At 34.8% G+C, this 27,056-nt stretch overlaps 1 protein-coding gene across 2 annotated transcripts in view; it reads right to left on the minus strand.

The window, feature by feature from the left end:
• AGL (amylo-alpha-1, 6-glucosidase, 4-alpha-glucanotransferase) overlaps positions 1-27,056 on the minus strand; it is a 39,218-nt gene that overhangs the window by 11,331 nt on the left and 831 nt on the right. Inside the window, exons 3-26 of one of the 2 annotated variants that reach the window (XM_059822205.1) lie at positions 24,563-24,773; positions 23,470-23,636; positions 22,813-23,016; positions 18,078-18,259; positions 17,728-17,839; positions 17,302-17,422; positions 17,023-17,125; positions 16,826-16,923; positions 16,103-16,242; positions 13,503-13,690; positions 11,823-11,946; positions 11,089-11,252; positions 10,426-10,527; positions 10,024-10,176; positions 9,796-9,946; positions 8,512-8,636; positions 8,289-8,401; positions 8,028-8,162; positions 7,383-7,513; positions 6,616-6,752; positions 4,781-4,914; positions 3,491-3,666; positions 1,611-1,713; positions 141-366 (exon numbers count right to left, since the gene is read on the minus strand). In XM_059822205.1, coding sequence (XP_059678188.1) covers positions 141-366; positions 1,611-1,713; positions 3,491-3,666; positions 4,781-4,914; positions 6,616-6,752; positions 7,383-7,513; positions 8,028-8,162; positions 8,289-8,401; positions 8,512-8,636; positions 9,796-9,946; positions 10,024-10,176; positions 10,426-10,527; positions 11,089-11,252; positions 11,823-11,946; positions 13,503-13,690; positions 16,103-16,242; positions 16,826-16,923; positions 17,023-17,125; positions 17,302-17,422; positions 17,728-17,839; positions 18,078-18,259; positions 22,813-23,016; positions 23,470-23,636; positions 24,563-24,773 — 3,500 coding nt within the window. Of the gene's footprint in view, positions 1-140; positions 367-1,610; positions 1,714-3,490; positions 3,667-4,780; positions 4,915-6,615; positions 6,753-7,382; positions 7,514-8,027; positions 8,163-8,288; positions 8,402-8,511; positions 8,637-9,795; positions 9,947-10,023; positions 10,177-10,425; positions 10,528-11,088; positions 11,253-11,822; positions 11,947-12,307; positions 12,432-13,502; positions 13,691-16,102; positions 16,243-16,825; positions 16,924-17,022; positions 17,126-17,301; positions 17,423-17,727; positions 17,840-18,077; positions 18,260-22,812; positions 23,017-23,469; positions 23,637-24,562; positions 24,774-27,056 lie in introns of both variants that reach the window. The other variant, XM_059822206.1, reaches the window with a different exon arrangement.

Consider the following 27,056-nt stretch of genomic DNA (forward strand, 5'->3'; position numbering starts at 1 on the left):
TGAAATATGGAATTCTTGTGCTGTAATTAAATTATACCATAAACAACAAATAGCAACAGGTTCTTGTAGCTAGAAAAATTAAATCCTTTCATTAAAAATGTATACTTGTGTTAAATACTTAAACCAGAAGTGATCTTTACCATAGTGCCTGCAGGCTGAGGAGAAGAGTCATCTCTTGGGTACATCCTAGAAACAGGACACCTGAGAATGTCTAATCCATTTGGAACAATTTTACAGTAGTCCTGAATACACTGAAGCCACCACCATACAGCATCACGACAGTTGTATCTGGCATGTGTCCCCTGACCAAGCAGATTGGGAATGAGACCATGTCTTAAAGTCCCACCAAACGCTAAAATGATGTTTCTAGAATAAAAGGAAAACACGGTTTCGACTAAGTTACTTTTAAGGCCATTATTGGACCAAGTATTAAGTACAAAGTGTTCAAATTTACCTTAATAGTAAGGTAAGTCAAGGAGACAAATAGGATCTTAAAGACAGATGCCATTAGTTTGCTGTTGAAAGCTACAAATCACTCTATTTAGCATGAACTTTTTTTACAATAAAAAGTCATCTATTCCCTACAAATTCCCCAACATTAATACATTTAAATCCATTTGTACAAAACATACAACATCTGCTAACGTGAAAAAGCAAACTAGCTATTCCATAGGTAGTCACAGAGAACCTAAATCCAGATTCCACTGAGGTCAGGGAAGGTTTTTACTGACATTGTTTATGATTACCCTGGTATCCATTCTGATGGGTGGGGTGGAATGGGGACGGAGGGCAGGAGTAGATGGGAATTTCCTATTAAAATACAGAGAGGTGACAGCAACAGAGGTTATGAGAAGTTTCATTTGAGAACTGTTATGCATACCTTGCAGAAAACATGGATTCCAACTAGCTTTATAAGGGCATATAAACATACTAGTAGACAGCAGATCTTACTGCATGAGAAACGTAATAGTTGGCCAAATATGCAACAGCATAAATACATGCTAATTTAAAACAACTAATTTTTATGTTTGTATCATGTGGCGAGCTCCACCCAAATTAAAAGATTAATGGAAATATCAAATCAATAGATCTGGCTTATATCTGGCTCATTTGTCAGTTTAAACATTTACAAACAGGTATCAAATTGTAACAATCCACAATTAGCTGATTTCTAGTATTAAGAGACAAATATGAGCAGTTACCAAAAAAAGTCACGAGACACATGCAATCATACCTTTCTGATTAAAATAGTTATTCTCTTGCTACTTCAAATTTTTAAATAAATAATTTTTAAACTATTGCTCAGCAACAATGATGCAAGTACACGTGAGTCACAATCATTTTGTTTAAAGGACAAGAAGTAGTGTTACAGGGGTTAAAACTACCTTATCTATACAGAACATCAGTGCTAAGAAAGCAAGAGAGAATCATTTAAGTAGTATTTTTATCTCCACTTAGAGAGAACTCCCAAATGCATCTAGGGCCATTAAAGTTTTATATTGCACATCAATTGTTACTAAACAGCTTGTGTGTCATCTCAGGTTTTGAGAGCATGCCTTTTTCTTAACCATCTGCAAAACCAGTAAGAACTAAGTGTAAGTCAGTCTTACCTTGCTTCTAGATAGCGCCCAGTAACTAGCATTAGACCTCTCAGTGCAATAAAGGTATCCCTTCCCCAGGAGCGAAAAATTCCAGAAGAGAAGTGAGGTAAACCTAAAAAGAAATGTCATTGTTCATCTGTTATTGATATGGCAGAAATCGCCAAGCACACATGTATGTATAAAATAACCAGAAGTAAAAATATATTCACATTTGTAATTTTTTTTCCTAGATTAAGATACTTGAACAATCTTCTAGACCAAGTTCTTGATAAAATTAAATGAAACCTCATTTTAGAGCAATTATTTTCTAGACTTTCAAGATCACACAACAGAATTTCTCCTATCAATAACAGTCACATTTAAATTTTTATTAAATCACTTTGTAATTTAACCAAGTGCCATCCTTCCATTAAAAGAAGCAGAAAGAAAACTAACAAACAAAAAGCCAGAACTATGACAAGATTTATAATGCTTTGTTGGCAAGAGTTTATGTATAAGAGCCGTGCCACCTCAGTAGCATAAAGGTGATAAGACTGGAGAGCTATGAATTTCTTCAGCCCAAAATTGTTCTCAGCAACTATAAAAAGGAACCCTGCTTCTCTTTTCCAGCAGCTTCTGGAACTACATCTTACTGCAGACATTGCGACATGTAACTTTAAGAATGATTCTGACTGATAAAGCACAATAATTACAACAGTAAGGTCCATTCTTGTCTTTTCTTCCATTTATTAACTTTTGGAATATAACAAAAAAAATTCCATATGGTAAAGTTTCAAAACAGTCTCTTGTGCGTACTTGATAGAACAACATTTTAACTTCTATCACTTACTTTTCCAAAGTATTTGCTAATACTCAAATATGGCCTCCGAACCACTGCAATTTTATAGTACATGGCAACAGCACTTGAGAATGACAATCCATGTACAAGTTAAAAATCTCACAAACAAAACTACCAGTGACTATGTGAAGGGAATAACTAAAACCAAACCTTCTACTGTAATTAATCTTTATGACCCATTTAAGGGAACACTGTGCCTCTGTGCTTCTAGGTAACACTAAAGCAGGCAAATGGAATGTTACTAAAACCGAGAAACTAGAAGCAATAAAGTTCCATGAGAGAAAGAGAGACAGCAAAAAGAAGAACAAAATAAACACCCCAGTGAGACAGATGCCATAGAATCTGTAGACGTTAGGAGTTTCTATGGTTTCAGAAAAGGAATGGGCCAACTCAGAACAAAAATAAATTCATACTAAGCCACTAAATACAGAAGATAATACTTTTGACATAGGAAAAGTGCCCAATTCAAAGACTGCCAGATGCTGGCAGAACATTCGGAGGTATAAACACTTATTTGCTGACTGCTTTTATGCTCTTTCCTGTTGGAGACAGTTTCAGATCAGGCGTTCTGGTCTGCTAATGGTTCTTTCTTTTTCTGAGAAGTTGCAAACAATAAATTCACCCTGGTACTCCATTACAATTCAGTTCTTAAATTCATGTTTAAAAAAGATAAGTATACTTAGGATAAGTTTAGTTTATCTCAAGCAAGTCTTCTGGAAAGAAAGAACATCCTTGTGGATCTCCATATATCATAAAAGCGGATATAACTAAAAACATCTCTAAAGTGTTTATAAGCTCCCCACCCCCCAAAAGCAGTAACAAAATGGTTGTCCCCAAGACAAAACTCCCATATTTTTAAGTACAGGCAAATCTTTATCTTAAACACAAGTTAAAACACAGGAGAAAAGTGAGGAAAACTGCTACCTACCTTTTACACATGGTTGCTGACATACGGATCCCAAGCACAATGGAGACAATTCTAATATAGTTACTAAAACCAGTTTAACTATTTTGGAATACTTTTTTTTTTTTAAATGTTGTCCTCACTTACCAGCTGCCAAGGAAACACAACACTGTTCTTTCTCATTTGTAATCTCATTCAGCCTATAGGGAACATCATGTAAGGAAGGAGATAGATCTGGCAGACAAGAATATTTTCCTATCCCACACATCTGGACTGAACCCAAGGAAAGGTGTTTAACAAATGTTGATCCATTCTGGACAAAGCTGTAATTCAAGATACTTAAATTAAAATAACTTTGCATTCAGCAATATCAGTCTATATAATGTACCCTTTTTCATTTACAGAAGATTATTATAAGTATTATGCATAATAAATATAACAAACTAACAATGAGTTGATATTAGTATTTTGCATTAACTAATTTTGTACATAAGCTTTAACTTGTAAATCACTTCTTTCCTCAAAAAGGGTGTCCAATGTCAGCCTTAAATTTTAATTTATGAATGCCAATGGAAGTGTTTATGTCAAATACTTCTAGGGAAAAGGGTAAAAAAGGTAATTGGTTTGGTTTACTTGATGCCTACATACAGGCCTAAGACCTCAAAAATACGATAAAGGTTATTTTACTCTTAATAAAAAAGTTTGTCAAACCTAGTCAGTATTTTTAAAGATTTCCACATTTCTATATATATTCAGATATAAAAAAAATTTTGAATCAGTAAATCAGTTAACACATTGTCTAAAATAATGCAATCCACATTCCTGACTAGCTCATCTCCAAGCATTTTTTTCATAAAATATACTACTTTCCACATGATTTTACAGCCATACCAAATTCCATGCTCATTGTAACATCTATTTTTATAAAGCAATACTGATTTGTTCAGAATGTTCATAGCTAGAATAAAACCTCCATTAAATCAATCTCCCTTCCCTTTCCAAGAAACAAACAAGCAGCAGACACTGAAGATTAAACAAGAACTAAGCAAAGTGCTCAGATAATAAAGGATATTTAGCTGTGTTAGAGAAGTGTTGAACAAAGTACAATCTAGTATTTTCTTTTAAGGAACCATTGCAGTTGTACTAAAATTATAGCAAAAAAAGTTTCCGAAGGCTAGCAAAGAAATGCTGTCTTAAGGTTTCCTCCTCCTGCTGCACAATGCCAACAGTACTTATAAATTCAAACCCTGGATAGACGTCTGAACTCTCAACTTTCCAAACCACCACTGTTATAAGATGGATTTGATATCCACTGCCAGTTTTACCCTTTTACATTGGACTAGTGTAAAAATATACAAATTACATTCTCCAGCAGAAAAAACTTAAAAGGTGCAAATATATACAGCTATCTCTACAGCTCTGATATGCCAAGCATACCTAGACATCTGATGCCATCCCACATCCAGAAGCGTTGTGTATGCACCTACTAATATGGCATCAAAGTAACATGGGATGAGGTAACGTGGAATTCTCTTTAGGTAGACAAACATGGCCTTCAACCATTTACCAACCTATTAAAATACAATATAATTAGAACTTGATAATACCAGGGTTCAAAAAACAGTGCTTTCAGGATCCATCTAGTTAAAGTATTTGTCACAGTTTTTGTACATTAATGACACCCAAGTTACGCTTGACCACCACAAAGATGAGGTTATCTTCAGTTATTAATAACATCACTAGCAGGCAACCATTCATGTCTAAAAAGTTGTCCATGCTAGACATTTGTGGTAGAATTGCTGTTTCCTCCTGCTCCAAAATTTCAGCTAAGAGAGATGAACTCTAAGAAAAGTAGTAGGGAAAAATCTGTACTATATCTGTACTGACATAAATGGGCAAGAACATCAACTATAGAAAAAGATTATATTTTGCTAGTCTTATAGGAAAAAAAGAAAAAAATATTATCACAAAGCAGTTATTAAAACTGATTAGCAAAGGAAAGCTGCAACTCAAAAGGCATCACTACAACTCAAGTGTGGGGAGGAGATTTCTCATTGCTTAAAAAGACAGGACTGAGGAGATGACGCTTGAGACCAGGGATAGAAAAATTATCAGAAGGCTAAATTATGTACGGCCACTAGTGAAAGTGACTGCAGATCTGGCTCTAGGACTCAGGATTCTGGAGCTTCACCATCCCTGTGTCACTGCAAAATGTTTGACACCTGGAAAGTATTTATCTTCTTTCCTTCTAGTACTGTTAAAGAACATTATCACAACCTACTAGAAAGTCACTAAAGATTTAAACCTTGCAGATGAAGACTGCGCAGATGAAGAAAGTACATGTCAATGTACTACATGATGACACTATACTTTTAACATGGAAATTATGAAGGGAAAGTTACTTATGCAAACAGTGAAATTGTAAAGTTTAGTTTCATGTGACTTCAGTATAGCTATAGGTACTTTATGTTTTCTGCAAAACAGAATGAGTCATTACAAATTAAGAACTCAAACAGAAAAAATAAGCAACAGTCTTTGACAAACAGAAAATCTAGCAAGTATCAGACTAAGTTCCCTTGTAGAAAAGCTCTGTCTCTGAGGTCAGATTCAGCAGTCACTTCAGTGCAACATTAGACTGCTTTATCCATTCTTCTGCTTTATAGCATTACACTTGACTTCAGGAACAAAATGGAATAGGAATGCTAAAGCCTTTATTTCAATATTTGTTACTTAAGTTACCCAAATCAGGTCTTCATCTTGTGAAATTAATAAAGCAATTGCCGTGCAGGAAAATAAAATACGACAAAGAAAGAAAAGGACTGTATTGTAATGCAGCTATCTCAGTAACTTGACTCTCAGTAATTCCTACCTTCCCAGTGCTTGACTGTGCAATCTTACTATAACTGTATCATAATCATGTATGCTTCAGTAGTATTTAGGCCCTCTTTTGAAAGTACTTACTTAAAAAAATGGTTACTTAATTTTTATTTGAGGCAAAGTAATAAACAAACAGGGAAGGACCCTTGCAGGCCTTTATGTAAGAGCTAACAACTCCCCCATGCCCTACATATTTTTCAGTTCCCTTTTGCAGTCTATTCTTAAATAGGATTGAGGAGAGGGAAGAAAAACATTAATGGTTTAATCTCCTAGAAGAAATTGCCTAGACAAGAAATGTTACAGACAGACTGAATTTTAAAATATACACCAGTAACTGAAAAGAAAACAAACTAGTACTTTAAAACCCCAGTCACCAAATAAGTATTTTTACTCACTTCTGCACAGGCTCCTGCACGTGAAATCAGACGATTACTGACATAATCAATCATCCAGTCTCCAGATCTTAAATTATCACAAAAGGGATGACCCAAATCATTCTTTGGTCTAATGTCTGCCATCACTGACATTAACCCTGAAGATACAAACCCAACTCTGTATTAAAAGACACACTATTATCACACACAGCAACTACAATTCAGGAGGAAAAGTCACTATTACCACAAACAGCAACTACAATTCAGAAGGAAAAGTATACAGCAACAGATGCTTTAAATGGATTTAACTGCATTACTTCTCTTAATCTGCAGAACGAGTTAAGATACAACTCGATTTTAGTTTCCTCAGCATACATCCTAGACAGTTATTAAAAAATCATTGTGGAATAACTAGCATGATGGAATTCATACATTTGATAAATGATCGACACTCATCAGTAATCTAGCAATGCCTAGGGTTTAATTGATGTGACTTTTCACTGGAGGTATATGTATTTTCTTTTTATTTTAAAAGCAAGGACATTGGTGTTAAAACATCTATTGAAACTTAATTTTGCAGCCCAGAGTATCGAGAGAGAGGATTCTTGTTTTAGTATACGATTTCCTGGGTACAACACTCATTAGTAGCACAGTCAAGCAGAAAAGACCTTACCGTTTTTTATCCAAACAACGGCACTAGCCATAAAATAGCATTAAGGTATGATCTAGATTGAACAGCTCTATTTTACTTTTGTTCTTGACAGAAAAAAGAATGCTAAAACTATTACCTTGGAGGCCTGCATACTTCAGCGGTGACCAGTTTGGTATATTGTAACAACCTCCACCATCTTCTTGTTCTTCTGCCTCACACCTATACAGTACTTGATTTAGGTCAGTCAAAGTTAGTTTAGATGCAATACTGAAAAAACAGTGGAGAAAAAAAAGTTCCAAACCCAAAAGCAACATTAGTAGGGAAATAGAGAAAGGATTTCAAAAACAATTCTATTTTCAGACTTACATTAAAATAATTAAATATATACAACTCTCTCACTAAATCTTGGAAATCAAGTCTCATTTTTCAGATGTTTCGAGATGTTCTGCTCGGATTTTTCGCTATTTATTTAGAAACACAGTATTAAGTACAAACCCCAAACAATCATACCCAAACACTGACAAGCACTCCCTATTAGTACATCTACTTTACACAGCAATTACAGAGAACATGAGCAAAAGAGCCTGGGAAGTTTTTAAGTGTTAATCCTGCTTAGTATTATACATATAATAAGAATATCTCAGAGTTTTTATTGCACTCTGACAATCCCAATCTATCTGTAGTAACAACAACAAAAAATCCTCACTTAAAATTTACAGACCGTTTTTGGCTTCCACTGTAGCGCTCTCAGTTCTACTTCAGAAACTTAAAGAATACTTACGAAGAAAATAATGTTTTTAATATAGATGCTGAGTGATCATCAGGAAGACTTCCAGATTTAAAATGAGGGCTGAACTGGATCAAATGATTGCGGAGTACACCAACAGCCTCTTGTGCCTTTGGGTCAAGACTAACTCTGTAAATATGAACGTATAACTTGTAGAAATGTAGCACTTAAAATAACTATTCCCAAGTTTCAAAATGAGGAATCCTATCATTCTATTTTAACTAACAAAGCCATCTGGCAATTATAATAACGTACCTGAATACTATTACACTTCCTGGTGTTAATTTTTCAAATTCTATTTCTTGAACAAATTCATTTGGCCCTTTTATGGCAGTTCCAGCTTGCTTTATAATTTTACTGTCTTTAATCTTAGGAAAGAAAACACATTTGCAACTGAAAGTCAATGTCTTTTTTCTAATGTAAAATATCACAAATTACAAAATATTACATCAGAACATGGGTGAAGGAGGCTAATTACCTGGATATGCTCTCTGAGTTCCATTGTGAAATTAGGCAATCCATTTATAAAACGTTCATCTTTTTTGTAAGGACTAGTATTTCTCTCAATAGTCCTAGCCTCGAGTACTACTTCTTCTATTTTACCTAAGAAACATTGAATCATGTTATAGCTGTTAAGGTATTTTTAATTTAAAGTGATTCTTTTGAAAACACGAAGTAAAACCAAAAACTGAAAACATAAATATTCAAAATACAAGTCTCAGTTGTATCGCTGAAGAACAACCAAATGTGACAAAACGTAGGGGGAGGTGTTTTAAATATCCTATAAACATTCATTGGCTGTATTGTATTTAAAACAGCAATGTTGTTATTTTATAATAAATTGACCATAAAAAAAAATAATCAGTCAACAATTAGTGAATTACAACCTGTCTTTTACTAATCACCAGCTCTATTAGTTACGTTACTATCTTTTAGGAGACTGTATTAGATTGGTTTCCAAACTGCAGCTACAGATGTTTTATCTTAAAAGTATAACAACTTATATTAATGTTCAAATATTCTTATTTTCTCTATCCTTTCAGTAATCTACAAACTAAGGTATACAAGTCTTGCAGCCACTTGTAAATATCTTAACATATAATGTGACTGACTTTAAAACAGGCACGCACATGCATTCAAAGAAGTGACTATACTTAAAAAGTCAGTTTGAAAAGCTTCTCTTCAGAAATACAGCCAGGTAATGTGTAGAAGTTGTTATACTTTGCTACTATTAACTATAGTAAATACTTTGCACATTTAATTAATATTATGTATGTATTACCTATATATTATCTTTATATTAACTTATGCATTACAATGTCGTTTCTTAAGACGTACTTTAAAACCACAAAAATAGTCATATATAAGAAAGCTGAATAGCAATGACATCAACAAACATGATAAGATTTTAGCCTTTTTCACCAGTATAATAAATAGTAATCCCCCCCCCAACTCTGTACACTTAACCATCTTGCTGTTAACTGTTTCTTACCAATTCACAAACAAGACAGTAAATAAAACCCCACCTCATGGGGAGCTTATTACAAGAAGTACATTCAATATGAATGCCTTTGAAAACCTTAAGCAAGGTAAGTTTGTTTCTTTAACCACTTTTGGTGCATGCATATTAGTACATATAAAAGGAGTGTTATATACTGAAAATTCTCATATTGATTTCATGTGTTTGAGGTTAAAATGTATGGAATTAGAACAACTTGAATTTTTTGTACACCTGCCATCTCTTGAAAAGACATCTGATTACCTGGGATACACATTTCAGGTACTTCTTTACTGTAGAAGGAAGTTTTAGGATCCCTGAAAGCAGTTCGACTTACAGCCACAACAGACTGGTGTGTGTTAGGACAATGTCTTGTCACTGCCACTATATCTTCATCAACTTGATCTACGTACACCTAGAAAAGACATACCATTGCAATGGTGCTCACTCAGAACATAAATATGGAGAAATCACGTTACCCTCACTTCTTGCCTGATTAAAGCCTTTAGCCCCCAGCTCCTGATGCAGCCGGTTTATGGCCAGCCTTCCTGCTAGAATTCCTGTCTGCAAATTAACTTCACCAGAAGTCAGGTGTGCTGCTGGATTCCATTTTGCATAAAACCTCTCTTCAGATACCACAGAGATCTGTGAAGAAATTAAGATTCAAGCAAATACCAATTACTGGGGGCGGGGGGGAACAACAACAACAAAAACAGCTGGAGGTCTCAACTATATTATCAATTCAAGTTTCAGATGAAATTGGACAATCCAGAGTAATGCCAGCTAGAAAACTGCTTGGAATTCCAAATAATCAATGTTAAAATATATATCCTAGGACAAGAATAAAGTTTATATTTTAAAAAGTAAGTTAGGAGTTAAACTGTAGAGACATACCTGGTGTGGTACCAGTTCATCATAGCCTTTGGTGCTTCCTGTAGCACAGCATGCCATGGAAACAATCATTGCACTAGGAAGAGCATCATATGCAGATCGGTGCTACATTAAAAAATAAATAGGTAATAAATAGTGAAACAAAGACATAATTCACCCCTCCTAATTCAGCATACAGAAGATATACTCAGTTTAACAGAAAAACTGCTAATCACATGATCATCATTTTTTGAATCACAATAGAATTATTGAAAGAAATTACTACAAATGCACTAACAACAGCAACTTAAGAGAAACCCTCAAAAAAAAGCACTCCAATTCCCACCATTCTCTCTCATTCTCTCCTGTAAAACAGGAGCTTAGGAGAACAGGTTAACAAGCAGAGACAGAACCACTTATAGTAGCTGGAATGAAAGAATCAAAACAGCTCATTAAGTAGCTTTATATATACTTTTTCCCCTTGAAAGACAAGAAATCCTGGATGTCAGAAGGAGTTGTTATAAAATTTTATAATTCTCTGCATGAAAGCTTGAAGATCTGAAACACATCTTTCCTAAAACATCGCTCAGCAAAAACATCCAGATTGCATCAAGCCCTCCTATAGTTCAGAAATATCAATTCAGAAAACATTAAATGTAAACTTTGGGTTTTGGTTTAGGTGCTCACCTGAATTGGACATTCATTATCATGTGTAATATCCATAAACAGTGCATGAGCAATAGCTGGCATCAAAGGCCTCAAACGTGGCTGAACAAAAGAGCCAACAGGTTCACCTCCAAAACGATAAACTAATCTTCCCTCTTCATGGCTATTATAAGCAGTCATTGCCTCTAAAGAACAAAATAGGTGTTTGCATAAGAATAACTACCATAGAGTACAGCATGCACAAAGATGTTAGTGCAGCATTTTACAGTTGTTATTTTGGTGTGTTCAATCATTTAAAAATCACGTTAAAACTACGTTCTCCAATTTGGTACACAACCTTGGAGTATTCTATTTACTATAAATATACTAAGGCAGAGAAAGGTAAGGGAAAAAAGGGAGAAAAAAAGCAGAGATCTGAAACTGTTTCTCATAGGCTTTAAGAAACTCATGCAACAGAAGTCAGACATGATGCAGCACTTGCATAGCAGAACTGTGCTACAACTTCTTTTTCTCTTGCTAGAATAAGAGTGAAATATTTAACCTTCTGTAAACTAATGCAGGATGTCGTCTCTTATTTTACAGTTAGTACTGTATCTTTTGCCAAATATCAAAAAAGTCACAATACAAAAACTGTACTTCTGATTACATGGAGTATGAAATTAAAAGTGTATAATCCAGAAGAAACCTCTTCCTTGGAAAAAGCACGTCATCTATAATCTCTCGTTGGAAAGAGACCACACACACAGCAAGCCTACCTCTTATTAAGGAGGTAATGCCCAGCCTATTCACAAAGATATTGTCCAGCTCCTCATTTCCTGTGAACAGTTCAGCCACTACATACAAATCCGCTCGCAATTTTCTAGCTGTGTCCAGCATGTACTGCAAAAAGCACAGCCAAAAAAGCCACAGAAGGGGGAAGGTAGATACAAAAAAGGACAAGTTTCAAAGCTAGGCAGGGATTGGACAATAGGAAAACGCCATGCAGCAAAGACAAATAGAAAGCCAAAATTAAGGAACAAAAAAGTTGTTACACAGAAGAGGACACACAAACACAAGCAAAATCAAGAATTAGCATACAACACAAGAGAAGTTAAATAAAACATGAAGAAGAAAAGGTAATTGCGTAAGCAAAAAACATGAATATGTAAGAAAAATAAAAAAGCATACCAATGTTAGTTTCACATTAAAAACTCCAAACCATACACGACAATCCTACATAATTTTCAACTGCTTATTGTACCTCTAATCAGGCTGGTAATTCCCAGGCGGTTGACAAAAACATTGTCAATGTACTCACTGCCCGTGAAGAGTTCAGCTATCACATAAAGATTAGGTCTGACTGATCTGGCTGTTGCTAGCATCTCCTATAGATCATAATATATTTTTAATGCAAGACAACCATTGTCAGCTACGTATATGCAATCATTAACATGACTCATTTATATTTGGTTAACATTCATTCATATATGCAGTTCATTAAAAAATATTAGCAACAAGTCACATTCATAAAACCATGTTTGTGATTTACAGAGACTGTTTATGGACTGAGTAATTCTAGGAGATTCTTGGAAAACTTTTAGCTAATTACAACTTTGTTTTTAAACGAAATCTTAACTCAAAATGCAAGAACAAAGGTTGGCTAAAAGAGATACCTGTTAAGATAAGAAATCTTAGGAGGACTTCAGTTTAAGCCTTCAAAGTTACCATTTCAAAACCAGTAACAATAAATGACAGAATGGCAGAAGTTGTGAAATGGCTGCATTTAAGAGCCACTTAACTTTTGTGTGGGCATATCAACTTGTTTTAGTGATCTCTTCATAGATTTAGGTAAGCTCTGTAAGCAAGCTAAGACTAAGCACTAACAAGCTGCACTACTCAAATCTATTTAAAGCTAATTTACTAGGTAAGTACAATTTCTTGATGTAGTCAGCTCTGTGGTAAACACTAAGCACTAATTTTAGCAATAAGCCTGCCAGACTAAACTTTCTGCAGGTGTTCTTTACCAAGTTTTAAATTCTGGGAAGTAAAACACTTCCTGTTTAATTCAGCAATAGCAAAATATATATATGGCAAAGAAACACTAAGACTTTCAACCAAGTCTTGGCAATGACCCCAGCTAAAACTGACATACTGGATACTGGCAGTCATGCATTAAGTCCATAGCTATGTAAGGGAAATGTTAGTCAGGTCCATCTGCAATTTTTCAGCTAAAGTGGAGGATTAAGACACTAGAGTAGTATAGCTATCATAACTGTTTAAAGTAGCTGAAACTGTTATCTAAATATCACCAGTCAAGAAACCTTGCTTATGCTGTGAGGAAGATTCAGTCACACCTGAACTCTGCCATGTAGATGCTACAGATTTTGTAGCAACAGTGCAGGACTTACTTCACAGGTAGAAGCTGCTTTATAACAAACATGCTTAATTTTGCGTACCTCAGCTACATGAATAGGTGTTGAGTGACAGTTGTCAAGACGAACACCATGGAAATATTTGGCAGTGATTTCAGTGTATTTTTTCATATGTGCCCACAGGTATGGGCAGTCTTCAGGTTTATTACCGTAACGCAGTTTCACACTGTCTCCCCAACAAATAAGCTCTCTTCTCAAGTAAACATTTGAACCTGTAAGGGAAATAAATTCACTATAGTGTATATATATAGTATAGAATGCGCACCATAATGAAAAGGTGGTATTTCATTTTCTACTGCTGAAGAGTAGAACACTGTGATGAAGAGCAAAAATTCTAACAATAATCATATAAACTCAAAATCTATGTACCCTACACTGATGCATAATTTCAGACTACTCCAAGGGAAAATGTAACTTCTACAGTGATACTGAAATAATTCTTCAGATTGAAATCAAATTCCTTTTAATTCTTCAAAGTAGTATAAAAACTGTACTTGAGAAAAAGAGAAGCAGCAAACAAATGAACAAGATCAGTAGTTCAGTTGTTTATACCAGCCAAATTCAAAAAAGCATCTCACTGTGTTACCATCAACTGCCACAGCCACAATTTAAAATTTTATCTTCTGTTAACAGCAGACTGTGATGATGTAAGGCAAATTTCTCAAGTACTTAGGCAGGTAGATCACTTAAATGGACAAAGTCCCTAAATATTTTTTTTTGTGTGTATGAAAATATTTATCCTCTATCTAGTCTAGTTTCATACACTATTTTTTTGCCTTCTTTTTGATGCAATCAGTAAAAAAAAATCTTTAAATCTGAGTTCACCTGTAATATACTTACTGCACAGAATATACTGAAGGAGGTTTAACTGTGACAAAGACTTAAATAATCAGTCATATCTAAAAAGTGACTTCTCTCCTAAATAAATCATGTATTTGACAGTGGCAGTAATATAATTTAAAAAAACAAACAAAACCACCAAAACAGCACACTATTTGCAACATGTCATATCCAGACACAATCATGGAATTGTCAATAATCAGACACCACATAAGAGAAATATAGTTATCTTTGAGTCATCAGCCTTCTGAAGGTCTGTTTACATTCATCTTACATAAACCTGATCAAAGCATGAACAGGGACAGCACCACACAGGATGGTAAGACAGAGCTTTCTGCTACTCCTAGACCAGCTATACTGATGCATCACCACAGTTATTTTACAGGTTGAACCTTGATTTAGTTCAGGAAACTTGTTCAGCTGAAAAGTAATCCTGCCTTAGCAAAGAGATTATTTTTCAGCCAGACTAATTTCCTAAGGCTCACATTACAGACACCTAAGTGATTGGGTCTACACATGAAAGATTTACAATAAGAGTAAGCAGCTAGTAAGTAAAGAGGAGGCATTGTAAGTCACCACTACTTCCACTTAAGCACAGCCTACCTTTTATCTTCATTAATGGCAACATAGCTGCATGGACAGAAAAACTGGCTTTCTTTGGATGTACACCATGATTTTTAAGGGCTATTTACAGAACTAGCTGCATTGGTTTTGCAATTCCTATATTTGTGCCCTTATGTATCATCTTTTGACATTGTATTCTCAGTTGAAATAATGTGTAGCATAAAACAAAGGTACAACACAAGTATAAAGCAGTCAAAAAGCTACAGACAAATTAAGAGAGAAAACTCAGTAATGGACGTTAGGGATCTTAACTAATGCCAATGACTAAAGAAAAAAACATACAACCATCTGCCCAGAAGAAAGGGCAATTAGCTGAAAGGCAACTGAACAAAAACACTCTTGAAACACTTATTATCTTCATCCTTGTGAAGGAGGAAAAAAGTAAATAAAAAGCAGTGAAAGGGCTGTGATTATTTTGCAGAAATCAGGTGTTTGCTAACTCCAAATCACTCTGGAGTTATCAATCAGATTAGCTTTTAAAGCAGACTCAAACTTGTAGATAGACGTTTTTAATTAGAATTAAACTGGCCTTTGTTTCAGTTTACAAAGTAAATGACTACTCTGAAAACAGGAGTTGTCAACTTTGCTTTTATTGGATATCAACACTGTCTCCAAGGGAGTTAGAATACAACTATTTTAGTGCATGGTGAATTCATACCCTATCTTACCTTCACAAGTAATCTGCATACTTATGTTGGATTAATTGGGTCACCTCTTGACTGACTGACTGCTACTCACTGGACCTTTCAAGGATCCAGTTTTTGCTGACTAATGCAGTAAAACACCATCCACCTTTTTATTGCATTAGTTTTCTGCCACACTGTCATTGTCTTACGGAAATGCCAACAAGCAGTGGTGTTGGAACAAAGTACAAAGTAAGCAAAGCAATGACAGAAGTGGAGAGGCAGGATATCCCCATTTCAGTGGCAGAAAGATGGTAACTTCCCTCACAAATCTTGCAAAACTGTACCTCAAATCCCAGTTCTTACAGTTGATTTGTATGCTGAATGAGAAGTAAAAGTGCTATAAACTGACTATCTGTCTGCCATTCTGCAGCTTCATAGGAATACAACTGAAAAAAGATGGATTAAATAAAATACTTTTTGCTTTGGCTAGAATATCAATAGGTTTATAAGATGATTCAAAGTTCTCTTACAAACCTGGTTCTGCAAAGTTTCTAAGAGGATCATCTCCCATAACCCAGCCATTATGAGCCATGAAATAACAAGCTTTATCTGGCTGATGTATCATAGTTTCTTCTTCCTCCACAGTCAGCTCTTTGAATGGATAAGTAAAATACCTACGGAATAGACAGGCAATTTAAAAAAAACCCCAACCCATAAGGTAACCTAAGCCAAAATTCATTGTCTTTGAAATTAAAATATCTGCTATGAACTGGCTTGTAGATAAAACAGATACAAAAAAATACCAGCTGCTAGACTATAAATGATGGGGAGTTTTCTATTTTGTAGCACTTCTTGAAGGAGGAAAGCACAGGTGTTGCTACTATCTCTGTGTCAGCTGGTAGCGTTAAGATTAAAGCCCTAGCCCTTCAGATACATGAGTGGCATCAAGTACATCAAACTTGAAAGGTGTAAGCTTTCCTAGTTCCACCCCTCTTCCACCTACAAGAGCAATTTGCACTATGCAAGCCTTCGATGTGCTCCAAGTATTGTTTCATGCTCTCTGGTCACATTTGTTTATTAAACAGTTATCATCGTTCCTTTAAAAAAAGGAAATCAACTCATTAAGTGGCACTTGTCCATGGGGAAAAAAAAAACCAACATACACTTGTAGATACAAATGTATACTTTCAATGAACTTAGAAGTCACTTTCCCTGGATAGATTCTAATAGTTTCCAAACAAAACAAAATCAAAATACCTGGTAACTAAAGGATATTTTCTACTGATTGGACCCAGCTTAGGACCATCACCAGCCAGTCGTTCATAAACCACAGTCCCCACAAGACAATTGACAGCCTAGAAATAATTTAAGTTATGCATTATTGAAATGCCTACATTTATTTGCAACTTAAAACAATAAAACAATTCAGCATTAAAACACAGTAATTATAAGACCTGCTCTTGATGGTGATTAGTTTGTCTGTATTGTTCAGCATTCAGTTCCTCAATCCTCTTACGAAACCAGTTACAACATTCTTCTATTGCAGCTGGTCCATTGCTTATCAGAAGGACATTAAAAGCAGAGAACAATTAATTTATTTTAAAACATGCAGTATACTTAACTAAAAGGAATGAAAAATAAAATTATTTTCAGAGATGGGAAAAATTTTAGTTTATTTGGTTTTGCAAATCTAACTTCCCTTGTTATTTAACTTGTAATCAATAATGCAATACCTGTGTGGTATGAATGTTGCCAATGCTATATTCATATCTACAGTACAGCCAAATCGTCTATAATCAGGGTCCTGAACTATTTGAAGATGTTGATTTGGATCAGATTTAGTGCTCATTTTGCCTAAGAACAAGACAGAAAAGAGTATTCATAAAGTAAAAATAGAAATTACATTTAAAAGACATACAAATTCTATAATTCTAGTATAAGCAAGATATGGGTAGATAAAGGCTTTGAAGGCATGCAAAGTCTTCAATGACTTTACTAGCCCTTAAAGCATTCTTGTATACTTAAATCAGTGCAGTACATTTCTCACATAGCAAAAAATGGGATTATTTTGTTTTCCAGCTTATTGTTAAGTTTACCTATAAGTTCCTTGAACTATAAATATATAATCCACGTGCTTCAGCAACATACCCTTCCTTTACCTTGAGTTAGAAGGGTTTTAAATTGCTGCACAGCTTTGTTAACATCCACTTGGAAAAATTCCCATAGCTTAATTTTTGGATATACTTCTTCCCAAATTATTTTACGGATACACTGTAAAAATAAAAATTATCTTAGTTAATAATGTTGATGATTAATATAATTAAAGAAAAGCTAAATGCTTATAGGAATTGTTCAGAAAAAAAATATTGGGGAGCAAAGGGTTATTTCATTAAATATATCTGCAAAATAAACACCATTTTTTGTGCATTTCCACAACCGTAGAAGCATTAAAGGTTTATTCAGCTATTTACAGTGGTCACTAGCTTTTACTTAGTTCTCATTCACTTACATTCAGGTGATGATCATTTTCAATCAAGGGAGGGACCCCTTTAGCAGTATACTTTCCATCAGCCACCATACAGGTCAAGTGCCACAAAGCTCTATCCAAGACCCAAGCTGGCTTCAGGTGAGGAGAATTTACAAGGTTATAGCCACATTCTGGATGCATCCTGAGCCATTCACTGTTAGTAGCTTATTCAAGAAAGGGAGGGGGGAAAAAAAAAGTAAGTACACAAGCTGAACACTTAGTTGTTTTGTGCAAACGTCTTAACACCAAGAAGTTAAGGTACTATAGCCTGTATATTTAGTTCACATTTTAACTAAAGTTTTCCGTGCCAATAGGAAATCATGTCTTATGCAGAGGTGTGCATTACTGATACCATTTGTTTTGCAACAAATACAGTTGCAGAGACTGCAGAGAAACAACTTTAGTTACATAAAAATACGCAATAGTACCACCAATTCTAAAACACTTAAAAAAATCAAATCACATTTTTGTTGCAGGAAATACATCAAATAATGGACATGAAATGCTCTTTGTGTGTTGAAAGCCAAACATACATCCCAAACCAAGATTTAAGATGGCCTAGGTTGTTTATTTTTTAATATTCTTAACCCTATCAGATGATATACACACAGAGCCAAAGAGCAAGAGTGCACACACACCACCCAAGAAATAATTAATGAAAAATGTAGTTAAATGGGCTTTTAAGAAAGGATTAGCTGTGACACTGTTGTGTGCATAATAAGAAGCAGAGTGGTGGGAAGCAATGCCACCAAGTCTTAAACAGGAGGATGAGTGCACTGTCTGCTGCGTGCAAACGGAACAGTCGTTCAGATCAAACACTACACTCTACTGTGTCTATTCTAAACCTCCCCTGTAGCATCAACAAGCACCAGAAGATATGCTGAATATTAAGAATTAACTCAGAGAAGGTAATGAGCCTTCACTAGAAAGTAAGTGTAATATTCTAATATAGACTGTAGTGTGCATGCAGCAATGTGAGTAAATACTTATATAGCAAAGAGAATTTTGATTTTGGAAGTATGATGATGAAGAAAAAATCCTCAAGAGTTAATTTTTTTCCATTTTTGGAACTGTCCTAAACACAGTTTAACTGAAAATAATTTTCATATATCCTTTTGAATTAGTCTCTGCAATTGAAAAACCAAATGCAAAAAAAAATGCACAGAGTGCATAAGAACAAAAAAAAAAATATTACTCAGGTTTTACCAGTTTTGTTTTTTTTCAAAATCATTTGTCATAGAACATGTCTTATTAATCCACTGTTTTAGAAGAGCAGAGAAAAATAGTAGTACTTCAGACAAGGGAAAAATATATTATTATATTGGAAACACAAGGAAAGAGCCATTAACATGTCCAAAATTATAACAGAAAAATTAACACCTAAACCCCAAGTTTGCTTAGTTCAAATAAGTTCAAACAAAAATGTCAAAGGGAAAGAAAAGTGTACTCTCTCAGTCTATAGTATGAACAGCTCTTCCGAACACCCTCTTACATTACATCTTAAGACCATTATGAACATGGTTTATAAGGTCAAACCATTTGTGGAAATTAAGATCTTAATGGTTTAAATACCACCTACAACTAAAACTACCATACTTATTTTAAAGTTACAAAAAGCAGTAATAAGCTCAGGCTGTTAAAGGCTGTTCTAGGACAACCAGCTCCACCCCCCCACCCTTTTTTTTTTTTTAAATACATATACTACTACTGAAAAAAATATTTTCATCCAAAAAGCAAAATTAGCTTACTCTATTCATCTAGCAAGAACCATGATTTACTATAAGGAATTTAATGAGTAAATACAACTAATTCTAAAAAGACAATGTATCATTTAAATCTAAGGTGTTATCATGCAAAAAAAAAAAGTCAAACAGGCCTTCCACTAATTCTGGACAGAACAGAATGATATTTTCTGATCAGAAAGTAAGCTCCAATGATTCGCAACGTAACACCAAAAGAAATCTAATTTGCCCAAAATTTGCCCAAAACATCACTTCTGGTTACATTTGTTAGAGCTAGGGAGAAAATACACAGAAGTATGAAAATATGGAAATATGAAGATGAGGAATTACAGAAAACGCTTATAAAGCTGAGAAAAGGTGGTGTTTGATGCAATTAGTCAAGTGCTTAGAATTAGGATTTCCTCAAGTGTTAAACTGCAATTAGACAATAGTAGCCTCTTCTGAAAGATAAAGAAAATATAATTTATTTCAGTTTATTTTATTACTTCATATGATTTATTACAGCCACTGAAAGCTCAGAAAAGAAAAAAACAACTCTCCTTTTTCTTTCTCCTGGTGAAATGTAAATGCTAGCAAACCCCGTATTTCTTATTTGAGGGTGTTTGAACACCCTGAAGGAAATGGCAGCCCAAAAAGAGCACATCTACCCAGTTACCAGACAGGGTTTGCAAGTTTATCTATGACACTCCTGCTAACATGCCAAAGGTACATCTATATTTAACATTAGTTCATGCATCTACTTTTAAAGTCAGGCCATGGATGCTGGCTTTCATTAGAGACTAACAGAGACATTAACATCAAAAACTGATTCCCATCATTCTCTACTATGCAAGCAGTCTGTTATCCATTCCAGCGTAAAAACCAAACACCTTAGCTTAACTGCTTAATATCGAAAGTGAGCTGTCTGACTTTACAACAGGAACAGACAGGAAGCATTGCCATTTTTATACAGTGGTCTCAACTAGAAGGCAGAAACTACCAACAGATACAACCACTGTAAGCTGAGGGCTCATGAGCTGTTAGAATTACCAGCGTTAGAAGATTTACTGAGACAACTTAAGCTTTTAATGCAGACATGCTGCAGAATTAATAATGATGTGCAAATATCCATAATCTGCTCAAAATAACTGACTATACATTTTGTGTCTTTTATATTCAAATGGGTCTATGAAACACATTTTACAATAAAATCACCCTAATGTGCAGGAATGAACTAATTTAACTACTAGAAATTACTGTTCAATTAAAATACCAAAGAAAAGTGAAGTTAAATTTCCACCTAATCAAGATCAAGTCAAGAAGAACCCCAAAAACTATTTGCCTATTTTCTTATTTCAGAAATCCCCAAAATATTTTACCTCCACAAGCATATACAACATCATTGCTTACTCAGACATTTATCATCAATTATCTTTCTGCTTATGCTAAATTTAGCATTTAACAAAGTTTGGAGTCAGTTGTTAATCAAGAGGTTTTGATTATAAACAACAAAGAGGGGGAAAAAAATTCGAGTTTAAAAGTTCGAAAGAAGGAAATAAAGCCATCGAGTATACCTTGCTTAATGAGGAAAGTCAGGACCATGGTCATTTGAATATTTCTATCCTGTTAGAAGATACCTCTAAACATCCTTTCACTATAGTATAAATGTCTAGTCATCCATCCCAATGAAGATTACTTTGAACTCCGAATGTAACCTGAAAAAGTCCTTCTACAAATGTAGCCAAGTAATAATGTGACATTTTTCTTTTAAAATATATTTTGGAGTCTAATAATTAGTTTAGACTTAGATATTTCTGTCCTTAAAAAAAAAAAATCATTCTCCTTGGTAGCATGCAAATATACACAGTAAAAACATGGCTGGATCTCAAGCATGTGTGAAACTGGACTTCTAGTTGGTAAAGTGCAAGAAATTTTTTATCCAAAATTGGGAGAACGTTTAAAAGCCTAATTCCTTCAGACACATAGCCAGTAACTATACTTAGTAACTTTTCAACAAACAGATAGGGCAAACAACAGGGCCCACACTGCATTGCAGACTGACTGGATAGGAATGTTTGGCAGTCAACACCAAAAAACTAAAGCAAATAAAGCTTGAAATTCACAGGTATCTGTGGTTAGTGTTTTTTTTAAGCCTCAAAGGACTGTAAAACCAACATAAAGAACCATTTGTTGTACTCTCTGCTATGAGAATGCTAATTATTGTGATCTTTAGGATTACAGCATAAAATGAAAACTGCATCATAAACATAATCAAAGTAAACTCATTATCCAAATAATCAGCAAACTTACAAATGAAGTACTATAATTTCATCAGATCATAGTGAAGAAGACCCACTGTACCTCTCTGCACAACAGACAACTTGAGCTATGAAAAGCAATTAAGAGAAGTAAAGCCTTCAATGCATTGTTGTGTCTATGCTTAGAAAACCTCCACCCGAAACAAAGCTATCTCTGTTTTTTCTTCTTTCCCCACAGACTGCGCTGTAATATTTCCTCCATTGCTTAATCCTAGCATCTTGCCCCTATTCTGTTCGTCGTCTGCACTTTAGATCCAAATTTGAGCAGTTTCTTGTTAAACAGGGTATTACTCTTGTAACTGCTTAAAAGTAAGTACTCAGTTTGTGTTCACCAAATAATTCATAATGCAGATTCCATTAATTTATGTGGGAGCTGAACACTGCAGATCATAAAAATAAGCATATTATAAAAATACAAACACATGCACAGTTCATTAATTCTCTCTAAGAAGGGCTCTACTCACTCTTTCAGTAACAATACTAAATTCCCTTACATCTGTTATGGAGACATACCAGTTATAATTGTAAAGAGTTATCCTGGATTTGAGAGATTCAAAGACAGAAACAACTAAGTTGCTTAAAACAGCTACTAAAAGATGGGCTCAAGGGAGAAAAGTTAAGGGAAATAATGAAATATAATTATAGGACCAATCTGGTTATTACACACAAAAATCATACCAGTGTGATTGTAGACTACATCTGTGATGCAAAGCATATTCCATTCATTTTTCAGTTTTTCCACAAGAGCTCCTATATCGCTCCAAGTGCACTTTTTATTATGGCTTGAAAATTCAGGATTTACTTCTAACTGATCAGCCAGTGAATAACATGATCTAGACAGTCCAAGCTTCTGCAGTGGTGTAAAATGAATCATGTTGTAACCTACATAATAAGAAGCCATTTATTTAATAAGAAAACCAAATTTCAAAGTTAATTGACAGAAGCATAATTAGTTACAGTTAAAACATGTACTTAAAGCTAATGTTTGGAATAACCAGTGCAAATGAATCTGAATCTTCCCCTTGAAATTCTACATAACACAAGCTTTACAAAATTCACCCTGTCAGTTCTACAAACTTCTAAGTCTATCTGAAATCAAAACAATAAAACTTAAGTGGTTTCGTGTATCAGGAAATTCCTGAATTTTTGCACCTCTGCAAATATTTTAATAATTTCACTGACTTAATCTGTTAACTAAATTGAATCTAGTGGAAAATATTTACCCTACTGACTAAAGAACAAATGAGCTGTTTACATTGAAGCTCTTCAGTGTAACTTTCGTTTTTGATCAATAAGACAAAAACATATATCCTTTAATATGTGTATTGGCATTACCTGTTTCTTTTGCAACTTTAAGCCTATCTTCCCATTCATGAAATGGTCCCAGACACTTAGCGAGGAACGTCTGGAGTGTAACACAATCCAAAGGTAGCACATGATTATTGGCTCCAACATGCAAAATAGGATCCACGACTATGTAACCTCCACCACTTTTTTCATTTCTAGGAAAAAATTATTTTCATTGGTATAGTAAACACCCATTGTACCAGTCAGTTTCAGAAAGACGACCCAACAAGCACAGCTATTTCAAAAACACAGTAGTCCAGTACAGTAGTTGCGAGGAGGTAGGGAACAGGACTGCAAGGCACCTGAAGAAAATAGGAAACACTGAAGATATGTTCATCTCTTAGGCGTCATCCCTCTCCTGGACTTATGCCAGTTGCTTACAAGAACGCAACTGGGATACAGAGCTTTAAACTCTCTGCAAAAAGTGAGATACCTTTTTTATTTTCTGAAACAGTGTACTAGTTCCTTCTTTTACGATATTGACAGCAACAAAGAAAGCATGACTGCCCATCTTTTATACAAAGTCCTCCATTTGGAGCACCATCCTCAGGAAGAGGCCTGATGACCTAAATGCCTTTTTAAGCCTGAGGAAATTTAACCACCCATCTTCCAGAAACTCGGAATACCAGACTACAATCATTACGAATACTGGGATTCTCCTCTGCACTTATCCTGTTGAAACAAAAGGAGGAAGTAAAGAGTGTGAAGTAAAGAATGCCAGAACCTCTGTGCTAGAAAAATAGAAAACGATCTTCAAAGTCAATGAAGAAAGTACAAATTAATCATTCAGATACTTAGAATGCTGATGACTGAAAACTTGTAGAAATGGCTTGCCTTTCCAACATTTACAGAAAACTGATCAACTTTGTCCTATATATTCTCCAGAATATCTTTGCATCAGAAAGTATTAGACAGCCACCACAGCTATTGTCTTTCATTTGCAGAGTCAGATAGGCCCCATGGTTGCAATTTGAAAAATGCACGGAAAAAATGTTTTTATTCTTAACAGTGATTTTTTCAGGTCAAAACGTAGACCAAGGGAGCAGACTGCATTTGGCTCTAAGTATAGAATTTCACTTACCCAAGACTGAAGTAGTACTGGTATGATCCAGAAATTTGGAGATCCAGCTTGCAGTATTTGTCAGAGTCATCTTCTTTTCCTGTGGGATTGTGCCATGATAGTGTCCTGAACTTGTGACGATCAAATATCTCCCCAGAAGCTGGATAATTTGTGTACACGGTAACGGGCTTGCCTTGAAGAGTCGGGCCCAATCGGAACTGTAGTTCAAAACCTCAAGAAAAAAGGATAAAATCACTTTATCAGACAGACTAGATATTTCTATTCTGTAATTACAAATCATAATTTGATATTATGTTAAGAAGAAAGTCCCCCAACATATCTGCCAAGAATTTTGACAGACTGGTATTTTTCTACAGCATAATCTCTCCCCAGTTTCCTAATGTTGTTCTTTGCACACTTTACATATAGTCCTTTTCCTTTACTTATATAGCGCTATTTATCTCCTTTCCAATTTGTTCCTCTGTGCTATACAAAAAGCCTTAAAAACAAAATACAGCAAAACATCGTGATCATCAGACTACGTACAATTTTTTGCAGATTTTGGTTTATGTAGTATTTAAGTATTTAGGTTTACCAAGTCTATATTAAGCTGACCCATGAAAACATCTGAAAAAAAATTAGGAACACATTTCAAAACAGAAAATATTTCAGATTCCTTCATTCTCCATTGAGGGTTCACTAAACAATGCTGTAAAATGATACATATTTGTGTGTAATCTACAACATACAACCAAATTGTTAAACTTTCAGAGAGCTCAACAAATCAAAGGGAGTTTTTTATATGTGCTACAGGTCACACACCCATAGAAAGAGCAGTATTTAGGCTTAAGATACCTGTGATAACAAGAACAAAATTAAGTTAAAATACTGGGATTTAAAACCATACTATAGTCTGTTCAGTTGGATATGAAAAATTCAGTTTAGTCAACAGGTTTCAGAATAGGTTTCCACTCGCAGGTACGAGGGCCACCATCATGTGCATGGCTAATTACAGGGTCCTTTCAAGTGACTGAAACAGATATAAGTGCTTGCACAATATTTTTTACTAAATTACATACCAGTCATGTAGTTAACTGTAGTAACACACCTACTACCTCTAGCAGTCTAACAAATTGGGAGTAAAAGAAACCTGAGTATTTGTAAAAAGATAAAATTATTAATACACAAATAATGAATTGTAAAGTGTAAAAAAACCTGAATGATGGCATGTTCCAGTATCTTACACTGAAAAAGGCCACTTGCTTATTAAGTAGAATCATGGGGACTCTACTATCAGAATTCAATGTCTGAATACACTTAAATGCAAGTCTTAAAAAGCTCGCAGTTTTTATTAACATAATCACCACTGCACCAAAACCACCATGTAAAGCAGTGGTTTTAGGATCTGAATGCCTGTCAAGTAAGATGAAGCTCATTTGATTGCAAAAAAACCCCTTCCATTAAAAAAATCACTTTTGGAAAGTTAAGTACATTGTTCCCAGTACTGTCCTGACATTTTATTACAGGGATTACTAAAATTAGAGCACAGGGATATAAGCCATTGATATCTTATTTCCTGTAACAGTTATACTGACATCAGGAATGCTGTGCTCAAAATTAGCTATGCCCTCTCAGAGACTGCTACCAGCAAAGGCTCTTTGAATGTTTGATAGCCATGCGCGTCTGTGGGACTCCTTTCAATAAAATTTATACAACTGGAAGGATGCGTTAATAATGGAGGTTATGGTCAACTCTGCACTTCTTCACTACTGACGTTTTCTTAGATTACACTGTCAGAAAATGTTGAAATCAACACAGCTGAAGAGAATTCTTATTCTCAAGAACCAAAATCTTGCTCTTCTACTAAATCACATTGTTGTTGATCGAGGAGCCTAATATCAAAGTAATCAACCCCACAAAATTTCATGAGTAATAAAAATTGTTGTATCATTAAAAATTATTTCTAAAGACAGTGGCTTTAGTTTTATAGTCTGAATTTGCTGACCAGCATAGTAGTGGACCAATTAGTGGGGTGTGGTTTTTTCGGTTTTTTTTTTTTCAAATAGACTTAAAAACACTTTCAGAGAAAAATAGTGTCAAGTTTTTAGAAGTACGCAACCAGATCACTAAGCTAGCACAACTATAAGGAATCTGACAGGCAAGATAAGATTTAGGAGGAGCTAAAGATGGCACATGCTGAAACATTACCTCAAACCTTGCAAAATGTTAATACTAACTAATGTATTTCAAAATTCAAAATATTAAAGATGGGTGTTGCATAACACATTGCAGATAAATACTAGACAGCTTGACTTATGAGGCCTTTTTTGGGTCACTGAACTACAGGTTATAAAAGGAGAGGTCCTATCCTGCAATGCCTGTCTAAAAAATGCTTCACACTTCATTCCCATGAAGTCTGACAGCTCCTAGCCCATTTGCTTTTCACTTCTCAGGAGTTTTATGAGCCAGACCGAATCACAGCTAGAGCCCATAGAGCTCTGCGGTGGAAGCAAGC

The sequence above is a fragment of the Gavia stellata genome, chromosome 10 (genome assembly GCF_030936135.1).
Source record: "Gavia stellata isolate bGavSte3 chromosome 10, bGavSte3.hap2, whole genome shotgun sequence".
Lineage (NCBI taxonomy): Eukaryota > Metazoa > Chordata > Aves > Gaviiformes > Gaviidae > Gavia > Gavia stellata.